This window comes from Coptis chinensis, chromosome 6, assembly GCF_015680905.1.
Source record: "Coptis chinensis isolate HL-2020 chromosome 6, ASM1568090v1, whole genome shotgun sequence".
NCBI classification, from domain to species: Eukaryota; Viridiplantae; Streptophyta; class Magnoliopsida; order Ranunculales; family Ranunculaceae; genus Coptis; species Coptis chinensis.
Genome location: NC_141461.1, coordinates 60,735,052 through 60,746,615, shown reverse-complemented (window position 1 = coordinate 60,746,615; position 11,564 = coordinate 60,735,052). Strand labels below are relative to the sequence as shown.

The window sequence follows — 11,564 nt, the reverse complement described above, 5'->3', positions numbered from 1 at the left end:
AAGTGACACATTAAGTATACTAGTTGTGTCACTTTTGGACCAGAGTGAGACATAAGTACGTCAAAAGTGACACATTAAATATACTAGTTGTGTCACTTTTGGACCAGAGTGAGACATAAGTACGTCAAAAGTGACACATTAAGTATACTAGTTGTGTCACTTTTGGACCAGAGTGAGACATAAGTACGTCAAAAGTGACACATTAAGTATACTAGTTGTGTCACTTTTAGACCAGAGTGAGACATAAGTACGTCAAAAGTGACACATTAAATATACTAGTTGTGTCACTTTTGGACTAGAGTGAGACATAAGTACGTCAAAAGTGACACATTAAGTATACTAGTTGTGTCACTTTTGGACCAGAGTGAGACATAAGACGCGTCAAAGTGACACATTAAGTATACTAGTTGTGTCACTTTTGGACCAGAGTGAGACATAAGTACGTCAAAAGTGACACATTAAGTATACTAGTTGTGTCACTTTTGGACCAGAGTGAGACACAAGTATGTCAAAAGTGACACAAAAGCCCCTTACTTCTTGTGTCACTTTTGGGAATCAACTCCATATAACTCGTATGAAAAAGAAAGCGACACATAAGAGTGGTCAGTTGTGTCACTTTGAATAGATATTATGTCACTTTTTTCAAAAGTGAGACAAATGAAAATAATTTTTTTAAAAACATTTTTCATTTTAGTATTCGATCGTATTCATTTCTCAACCTCGCATCCTATATGTCATAACAAAAATCCCATTAACCTGCTTTTATGACATAAACAACATCCACATACATTTATCAAAACATCACAACCAAAATAACTTTAACTTTCGCTTTTATGATACGGAAACAACATCCACTCGAGAAGAAAGAAACAACATTCAAAACAATTAACTTCTATTGATTTCATCGATCAAACCAAGTATTTTTCATCTAGTTTGACTCCCAACAAAAAAGTCATTCCAATACCAAAAGAATCATAATTAAAAAAAAAAAAAAAAAAAAAAAACTACAATACTATCCTAGCAATATCTTAGCTTGTTCAGGCGACTTCCAACACCAAAAACCTAGCTGCCATCTATTCATCTCGTTAATCGATCCATGACACGCATCATATCATGAAGTCGTCATTCCACTATGACTAGTATATAAAATTAAAAAGCAAGTGAATCAAGAAGGGTATATTATACAAGTAAGAAAAAAAAACGATAAGAAAAGTATATATACATAAACAAAGGGAAAATATGGAAACCCACTTACCCAAATTAACTACTCGATAAATTGTTGGATAAAGTCGATGAATTCAAGACGAAGTTCATCTATTTCATTGGTGTAACTCTTCTTGCTAGAGAACTCCAATACCTGTTCGACGAAAAATATATTATAAATATTATGAAAATAAATGATGCAGGCAATGCATTGCCTACCATATTTACAAATGCACCAATTTATAAGCTAGCTAAGACTATATGAAAAATAATGCTACTTTGCAGTCACCTTCTTTTTTATCGGTGGACCAGGATCCTCTACTAAATCTTGCATAAAAGCAATACATAATATCCATACAATCCCCCTTATTGTTGTGGGCACTATACATAATTAATACTTGCATTAACACATACACAAATTGAAAGATACTTTGTATTGTATTCCAAAGAAACTAAGCTTACTGTCACATAGTTCCAATTTGGATTTGGATTCATCTTTCTCTTTCCTTTGGACATATTTGATGTCTTGATCGCACTGAAAATGAAAATGCATTTGTTTCATTCTCATTATTTTCAAGATAGAATCAAATATACAATGAAAAATACAATAAATAAAGACTAAACTCACGTGTTTACTAATAATTTAAAAGATGGATCCGGCGGCCCTCGAAAATCTTTTAAAGAATCCAACCAGTACACTTCCATTGATGGTATGTCAAGAACCATTAAGACCCAATGCCCCCTACATGACCAGTTATGTGGATACAAATTCAATTAAGTACTTTTAATTATATAACCAATCGGAAAAAAATAAATAAAAATAAAAATAAAATAATTTTAATTATATGAAAATAATGTATATGTACTACAAATGTATAAACACAGTTACCCTATGTTGAAAGGAATTAAAAGCACACGATCACCGTGTTCTTCAGCCAACTTCTGAATATATCGAGCCTTCTCATCATCTTTTGTATAAATAGTAAAACTTTCTGGGTTACCAAATGCATACTTTGCTCGAGCAATTCCAAAAGTCGCATATAAATATCTACAACATATATATACATTCTGTTAAGTCGTCGCATATGAAAAGTTAAATTATAACTAACACAAATAAGTTCACCAAATTATTCATACCTCATGTAGGAGATAATGCAGCTACCATTTAACATTCTCTTCTCACACACATCCATCAACTCATCTTTTGAAACTCGTACTTCCTCCATCTCATCATGGAAAAGAGTTCCAACCATTGGAACTTCTATAAAAGCATTTTCTTTCACTATTTTGTCGACACAATCCACAAACTTTCTGATCTTATATTGAATACTGCCCCGCGGAAGTGGAATACGCTTCTCTACCTAACAAAAAGTTGATGAACAAAATTGATGTTTATATAACAAAATTAAATAAATTACCATACAAATATCCATATCCTTATACTACCTCGTCACTTTTAAGTATCACAAGTTCCTTAGGCCATGCCACAAATGAGTTTACTGCATCTTTAACAAATACATGTTCATCGCCGTTTCGAACTGGGAGAAAGGCATCACCACACAATGCTTTATTTATTGAGACCTTCATATATGACTCTCCCAAAGGCATGTTGTGAACAGTATCCTCTGGCCCCTTCCTTGCTAAAACACGACCTTCGGCAACAATGTTGTCTTTAGATTTCAATGCCAATCTACAATCTTGGTCCTATAACAAATAAGCAAAACAAAGACAGCATTATCTAGTAACAAATTTGACACAAACATTTAATCAACCTTTTTAATTAAGAAAATATTTTTTTTACCTTCCCATCTTTAGCTTTAAGTTTTTCGGAATCCACAATGCTCTTTCCGTTGTCTATTTTTGACTATACGACAAAGTGTACATCAAGTTAGTATATGTGAAACACTTGGAATAAAAGAATGAAAAAAAACTACGTATCATTCCCTGCATTTACTCCTATAACAAATAAGCAAAACAAAAACAACATTATCTAGTAACAAATTTGACACAAACATTTAATCAACCTTTTTAATTAAGAAAATATTTTTTACCTTCCCATCTTTAGCTTTAAGTTTTTCGGAATCCACAATGCTCTTTCCGTTGTCTATTTTTGACTATATGACGAAGTGTACATCAAGTTAGTATATGTGAAGCACTTGGAATAAAGGAATGAAAAAAGCTACGTATCATTCCCTGCATTTATTATACCACAATGAATATAACATGGTTAAGGCAACTATAGAATGAGCTTACCTGTACATTTTTCGACTTAAGTTTTACTGAAGTCACACCTTTTTTTTGTTGACCACCATCTTTTCTCTATACATTAAATATGAGTTTAGTTAAAGAGAACACTCGAAATATGTAGAAAATCAAAAATACAAATTTAAAGCCAAAAAACTTACCTGCTTAGACTTGCCAATCACCTTATGCCTATTATCACTTTTGGCACTATTGGATTCCACATTTTCTAATGGCAACGAGTTGACGAGTTTTGGTCCTTGCTTGAGCAACTCGCTCAACAGTTCTGTCGTCGTTGGTGAATTAGTCTCACCTTGTTCTTTAAGCACATGTAGCACCAAAATTTTCAACTTCTCGTTTTGAGCTTCTTTCTCTTTCAACTTCACTTCCAAATCCTCGTGATATTTCTTTGATCTTTTATTAGGAAGATTGAAGTACATAGTGGGAGTCGTATATTGTCCACCCGCCCTAACTCAACCACTAGGCTCTGGAGTTCCCAATGCCATAGTAAGTATGTCATTTTTTCCTTCCGTTGCCAAAACCCCCTCCTCTACCTTATTTTTCAGCTCCTCCTGCAAAAATAGATATAAAATTCAAAATCAACGAATGAGCGACCGGGCTGTTCTAAGAAGAGAGGCGAAGACGGCGGATTTTCAAGATTGTCATTCGTTTTACGCAAGAGTAGTATATCGTTAAAACCATCATAGAAAACTTAGTCAATGTGTAGGAGATAATATCGATATGTAAATAATTAAGCTAATTTATGATCGGATTATTCTTATCTTTCTTCGCATGAGAGAAGATGAGTAGAAACCGATATATTGGAATTGCAGATCTTACAAACACCAAACTTCGGTTGGCGAGATACGTGTCAAGCGTGTGGTGACTCGAGATCTGGTGAAAGTTATGGTTCAACTGGATTGTGTACCATATCTTCATAACTCGATTGGCAGCTCCACTGTTTGTTTGCACCGCCTCAAGGCTTCCTCAGCTCGGCTCGAGTAAAACCCATCTCAACTATAGTAGCAATAGTTGCTTCATCCGGGAGGTGGAGCCATGGTATTTGTGATCGCCACTGTAACACCATGTAGCCCTTTGCTTTACATCTACCACACGAGTATATATGAGTAACAAAGGGAGACCATGGAGGTAATGAAAGCAGGGCTGCAAGTGGGAAACATGTGATGGTTCCATATGGGAAGGACAACATCCAAAACCGATCGCAACATACGGACAAACACTTCGGGATCCCTAGGAACGGAAACAACCTAATCGACAATCCGGTGCGGAAAGAGGTTGAACAAGCAACTCGAGCACGAGATGAAGAGCTTGGAGACAAGAGTAAAGTGGAATTAACAAAGTACTCAAGCATGCGACAATAGCTTTGTAAGGTATCATGCAACCACAAATTGGGGAGACAACTTGTTCCCGCCGCCGATCTTATCTGTTCAAACCCGGATGAAATAATGAAATAGGGTAGGGTCCAAAGTAGTTGGCTTGTAGCCTCAAATGTTGTCAATAGCTCTTTGAAGGTTCCATGCACGTAGAAATTATTCACCGTAATCGTGTTACATGTACGATGCGCTATCAAAAATAATGGCCACCATGTCATCCACAACCTTCCCAAGATATCTACATTTCAGCGCGGTGATATTTCTAGGGAAGCGGATGAAGAATGTCCGAGAAGCTTAGAGCATCATGAAAGATTTTAGGCGGGGCTGTAGCAAGGCTCTTAGATGTAGAACTTAATGAACGAGTCAATCCTGCGACGGTTTGGACCGCTAAATCCTTTAACAAGAGTCACAGAGAAAGAAAGCATTGCAAAAGCAACCTTACTTAGACTTTCTGCATCAATCTTTGAACTTTCTCTATTTGTCAAGAACATTATTTGAACTTTATTTGAACTTTCGCATCAATCTTTGAAAGCCTCTATTTGTCGACAAAGTCCTTCCACCCCGTGTCCGTGTCAACCCCCATGTCTACCATGACGGTTTGTAACTTCACAAAGAACGAACCGACCGAAATACCGATAAGATTTCCTCCTCCCACTCCATTCGGTTGGGAATTGTTTGCGATGTTGAGACTGGATTCATGTATCTTACCATTGGTACAACGTTTGCATCATCACCATTTCCAGAAATGACGGATAAAGTAGCATTCTTTGTTACAACTTCTCTATCTTCCATCTTCTCTTCCACCTTTGAATCATCGGCTAAAGATATTTGCCATATTATTTCCTTGTAAGCAATGCCAAAATCCTTCAACACATCAAAGATCTCGTGGACCCTAATTCAGATACCATACCGCTAGAACCTTTCAACACAAAGTTGGATGAGAGGAGAGGAGACCTTCAAGGAGGGAAAGAATTTCGATGACCTCCATTTGCTTTCCAGAATCAAGCTCGGCTAGATGAATCCCACTCACCAAAATTAAAGTTTCATTTGTTTCCTTCAGACGTTCCCTCAAAAAATGTGCATAGTGTTCGAAAGCTAGAGTAGCGAGAATGTTGAGGCGAAAAGTTCCCGAAAAGCAAATGATATACTTTCAATTGAAAATGTAAAGCGGCATTAGTGGCAAGGTGAACAACTGCAGAAGCGGCTTCAATCCCTTTCTTATCAATAAATATACGGCATGTGTCGGCGATTTGAAGAATCGTTTCAAGAAGGCGGGCTGCATTATTTATGCATTCAGGAAGGAAAGACTCAATATTTGCTAAAGAACCATCGGGAGATGCCTCGGTTATTTGTTAACGAAGTTTCCATCTTGAAAATTCCCCATCATTAGTTGAAACGAGAATACTTTCTTACGCATCGGTTTCCATTGGGAGGGGCTGAACAACCTATTGATTCGGTGGCCAAGGAAGGAGCTTCAACCCCATGACCAATCTTTGAAATGGTAAACAATATCTCCATTAACATATCCACTCGGGACCACGCAGAATGAAGAAGCATGACGATTAGTTCATCCAATCCTGTAGACAATGATCCTGGAGCATCCATCGGAAAGAGCCCGTACATACGTCCCGGAAGTAAATATTCTTACAAAGGACCTCAAAGCATTGCAATCCTTAACGGCTTGCGGGCCTTTGTTATTCAAGAACAATGCATCCAAGCACAGCGTGGTATGCATGCAACGGCTTCAGCAGAGCAAATAACACCACCCATTCAGCCTCCAGAAAGCAGATTGCAAATCAGCAAAGATCTAAGACAGGAAAACAAGTAGGATCTTTATGAATGAGATCACTCATGACAGTTGCTGCAAGTGAGAATACCCCACCACCAAAATCTTTTGCTCTTCCTCGAAGATGATACAAAGGCAATGAGGCAATAAACTTTTCGGCTGAACCGTATAAGCGAGCCGAGCTCCGGGGCATAAGTTCCAAGTGATATAGCACGCGTAACAAAGCATTCATTAGTAACGCCCGGTGGTATGCAACCAATCCATCAGAATAAATAGGTTGCCTGTTATCCATTTCGCCCGCGGCCAACATCGACAACTTGTTTTCCCTTACCAAAACTATGAGAGTCTTCACCCGTTTCTTTCATTGGAGCCACTTTCAATATAACAAACTTCTGTCTTGAGACGAAAGCAATAGTGTCGTCTAACCCCCCCCCAAGTCTACGAGCAAGTGTCAGCTGCTTTGGGTTGCTATAATCCATAAATGCCTCAAGAACATGAGCTAAAGTACCAACCAAATGTAAATGTTAGGGTTCCGTGTCTTTAAGAAGAGGAAGAAGAGGATGAAACCAAAGCGGTGACTAGAGGATTAATGGAGAGCCTCTCAAAAAAACAACAGAACATTTGAGTAATCACCGGTGATGGAATCGATAGTCTTCTACATAAAACTTGGTAGAATACCACGGTGCCCATCGGATGTGATATAAATCAACAACTGCTGCCTGGCGTGATCTATTTTGGCAAAGGGCAACCAATGCTAGAGTAGACAGAATTCAGATCTTTTCGGGAACCATATCTTCATAACTCGATTAGTACCATATGATTACCTATAGCAGGTATTATAATGTAACTGGCGTAAATTTTATCTAATAATCAACGTGTCTTTGTGCGTCAAAGGTCTCTGTGTACAGTAATTCCTCTCAATTTTAAGCTTATAAACAAAACTTCAGTACAAGTTTCAAACAGTGTAAAACAAGCCAACTGCTCACTATAAATATTTCAATTTCGTTACAACCTAAACTGCGATATGGAAAATGGTGCTAATTATTATAATATCTGAACTTATCACGGATGACAATCTATTATCAATTCAACATGTCAAAAAGACATTCTTGTCACCATTCCACATCCATGCTGTGGAATCCTCTGAACCAGCTAAGACCACATATCCTCTTGGATGCCACCTAACCCACTCAATACCCCCTCCTGGACCTTCAAGTGTACACTTGAGACTACCTGAAGTGATGTCCCACACTTGAATAAGTCCATCAAACCCTCCAGAAGCGAGGAGCTTCCCGTCAGAACTAAAGGCTAAACAAGTAACGGAGTCTCTATGCCCTGGGAGCTCTTTAGCCCAATCCCCATGACCAATCTCCATAAACAAGATAGGACAGCACATTCCACACAATCCCCTTCAATAGGGATATTATGTAAAACCCAGCGTCCCAGCCTATAAGAAGTAAGACCTGAAAGAATATATTAAAGGGATGGGTTAATGAGTACGGAGCCCCTTAATCCCCACGAACCGGATTTACAGATACGTCACAGAAGGGGCACGGAGACCCTCTTCTTGCTGTCTTGCCATCATTTCATGGAATTAAGGACTAGGGATGGAGGTCTAAAGATGATAGTACTCTGAAACTCTGATACTCAGATACTCAACTACTATTTGTGAGAATAATGGGCTAGCGGCTTTTTTTGCCGTCAAAAAAAAAAACCCTACCAAAATTTAAAGTACTATCGAGTACTATTACAGCTCTAAGTTACATTAAAAGTACTATTACGGTGGTACTATCGAGTACTAACGTAAAAAACAGAGTACTATTACAGCTCTAAGTTATATCCATTCATGGATCAAAAATACAAGGCGATCGAGCTCATCGACAATTTATGGTAGCCGAGGGCGAATGCGAAGGCGGACAAAGTGATAGTGGCTTTGGGCTATTTCCCCGGGATCGACCTTATTGTATTGATTAGGGACAGTTGCTTTTGTTTTGGCTTACTCAATAGGGGATACCCGATCTTTATTTCCGGTATCGTCGAGGAAGCGAAAAGATCACTCCACTTAAAAGGAGAGGAAGCTTTCAAGAAAGGAAGCCTTGGAGGGATAAGCGATGCGAAGTCAAAGGTAGCAAGCAAAGGCTGTGAAAAGCCATGCCCGTAGAAGCTTTGAAAGCTATCTCTCAAAGGGGTTTGGAACCGAACCACGATGGAAAGGTGCCTAGAAGTGCCTACTACTAGACTACATTCAATTTCGGTCGGAGCGTTCATCGTTATGCTTGCTAGTTCAGTAAAAAAAATAATCATAAATCGAAGCTAGATCAAGCTAGATAGGGAACCACATCATCTAGATCAGTACAAAAATACATCAATATATCAAGCTAGGTATCCTACACAATATCAAATATGCTTCGCAAACACACATACAATGATGAGCTTGATACTTACAATCTTTTGAACTACCTCCTTTGTGGCATCATCAGCATATTCACCACTTTTGTCTTGTCGAGCTAAACGCCACAAAAGAGATCTATCATCTTCATCAATAGGTATCCCAGCTTCTATCTATTATCAATTACAAATAACCAAACCAACCAAGTAATATTAGATTATCTACGTTGGTTTTATCTAACAAACTTTAATATAATATCTACTTACCATCTTATCGACAAGGTCATCATAACCTAATTTGCTTAGTCGATGGTTATACTTGTTCAAATTTCTTCTTTCCAATTGAATCTTGCTTAGTTCCTAACAGCCCAAATGAAAATAGTATATTAGTTTATCACACCTTAACAAAATTATAAATTTATTAGAAATGAAAATTCAAAGGAAATGACAGATATATACCTGGAACTCTTCCGATAACCTTATTTTTACAAATTTCTCCCAATCTTGCTTCTTAACATTAGGATAGATTTTTGGTGGATTCATTAGATCGGGTCATCTATGTAAGGTATGACAAAATATTTTGTGCAATAATTATTAAATTTCCGCCATATCTTACCACATTCTTTGCAATCCTTTTTCTTAAACTTAGGATGCCTCAAATTTTTCCTACAAATAACCAAGGCAGAGATGAGTCTACACTTCTATAAAGACAATAATAATAATTCAAACTCAGTATAATCGGCAAAACAACCGCTTACCAAACTTGAATCCCATACATTATCTTTTATTTGCTTATCAACTTTTCGTCGGTTTGGGTTTTCGGCTAGTGGAACCATATTTTTAACTAGTGTGTCAACCCAATTACTGAACTTCGCTTGAATAAATGCACCTTTGATCTTTCCTTTTGCATTAAACTCCACCACAAGCTTACCTTTAAAATGCTTAGTGAGTGAAGCTTTTTTAGCTTGACCCTAACACTTGTAATATTGTCACCTTTCTCGATTGGATGCTTCTTTTTTTTCGAGATGATTTGGCACTTGTTTTGGATCCATAGCTAACTAAACCTTACAAAAACTATAGAATAGGAAAATCATTAGAAGATGACATTGATCAGTAGCAATAAGCATGTCTATGGCAAAAACTTGATATCATAATTTGAACGAACCAAAATAATCGTAAGGACAATACATAAATGACAAAAGTTGGTCACAATCTCTTATTAACAAACCAAATATCGATTCCACCACAAAAACAATGAAAACTAATAAATCAAGAAGTTTCTTTATGCTCAACCCAAGTGCCCTCGCAATCTTCACGGACGAAAACCGGTGAGATTCGTCATTAACATCAATGAGTCAACATTTGGCAATTCAACAAAATTGTCATCTCCTACATGAGCATCAGCGAGCTCATCATCGTTATCGTCGTCGATTCGGTGAAAGCATCTTTGAGGAGATTCTACAACAACTGACCACGTTGGGTCAAGTTGATCAGGTACATAGAAAACTTGCTTTCGGCACGAGAAGCTAGGATGAAGGAATCAGATTTATAGCCAACTCTACCAAGATCCACTAAAGTGAAACCCATGTCATCCTTCCTAATTGCATTCTTGCTATCAACCCGATCACACTTGAACATTGGAATCTTGAAATTTGTATAATCGAGCAACCATATTTCAGCAATAACACCGTGAGAAAGACATGTTAAAAAAAATTAGGTTTTGATCCTTTTGCTTTGAAACACGTGGTGTTGTTCTTTTGTCAAACTCACGCCACTATTTTGATTTACTCATAAAGCGTCTTGCCGTTTCGTGGCAAAACGATAATCATTAGTGACATAGGTAGAATATTTGTAAACATGTGCCAAAGGCCCTTCGATACCCCACTTCAAGGTGTTTGACACCTTGTTGTCGATTTCCCTCTCCAAAAAAAACATTGCATTGTTGTGTAAACATTTTAGTCCTAATCTAAGTTAAATTAACATACAAAAATAACAAAAACAAAAAAAGACCAATTTATAATATACCTTGTCTCTAAGCCAATCACTAAATGGCGATTGTGTTCAAAGATGCAACCATGTGGTTTTTTTTTATTTTACGAGGTTGTTGTTCCTTGGATAGTTCATATGTTCTCTATCATGTTAGGCCACAAAATAAAATAGTTAGCTATCGAATCGAAACCAAGGAACTAAAATAGACTTTTAAAGTGAACAACTAAAGAAACCTTACTTTCGATGTAAAATTTGAACATCTCTTGTGTTTTGCAACACATAAAGATGTGCCCGGTCCAATGTTTTTCTATCTACTTGACTATGGGTACTTCCTCGGGGAAGATTTCCGGATGATATCAAATCTGTGGTAGTGTTATCTTCTTTACGGAGAGGAATCCCAATTGCATCTAAGTCAGGTAAGAATTAAGCTACAAAATTCAATTGCTTCCTCTGCAATGTAATTCTCAAAGAATACAAGCTTCGGTCGATTTCGATTATTATAAAGCCCCTTTAACACGGTCATGTACCTAAGAGATTGAACAATAGTAATGTTTATAAAGAAA

General features: G+C 37.3%; 1 protein-coding gene across 1 annotated transcript; it reads right to left on the bottom strand.

The window, feature by feature from the left end:
- Positions 1-1,574: 1,574 nt before the first annotated feature.
- Positions 1,575-3,956, bottom strand: LOC147493802 (uncharacterized). The gene is made up of 9 exons (XM_086566933.1): positions 3,609-3,956; positions 3,457-3,522; positions 3,255-3,317; positions 3,005-3,067; positions 2,650-2,907; positions 2,341-2,564; positions 2,093-2,251; positions 1,832-1,945; positions 1,575-1,738 (listed from the first exon to the last, which is right to left on the bottom strand). The coding sequence occupies exons 1-9, from the start codon at positions 3,882-3,884 to the stop codon at positions 1,585-1,587; spliced, it is 1,377 nt and encodes a 458-aa protein (XP_086423059.1). The 5' UTR covers positions 3,885-3,956; the 3' UTR covers positions 1,575-1,584.
- Positions 3,957-11,564: the final 7,608 nt, after the last annotated feature.

Bases quoted from the DNA above. Each gene is read 5' to 3' on its own strand.
- LOC147493802 (XM_086566933.1), bottom strand. From the start codon at position 3,884: ATGTACTTCAATCTTCCTAATAAAAGATCAAAGAAATATCACGAGGAT. The intron at 3,318-3,456 runs GTAAGCTCATTC...TTCGTCATATAG, and splicing joins TTAAGTCGAAAAATGTACAG to TCAAAAATAGACAACGGAAA. The intron at 1,946-2,092 runs GTAACTGTGTTT...CTGGTCATGTAG, and splicing joins TTAATTCCTTTCAACATAGG to GGGGCATTGGGTCTTAATGG.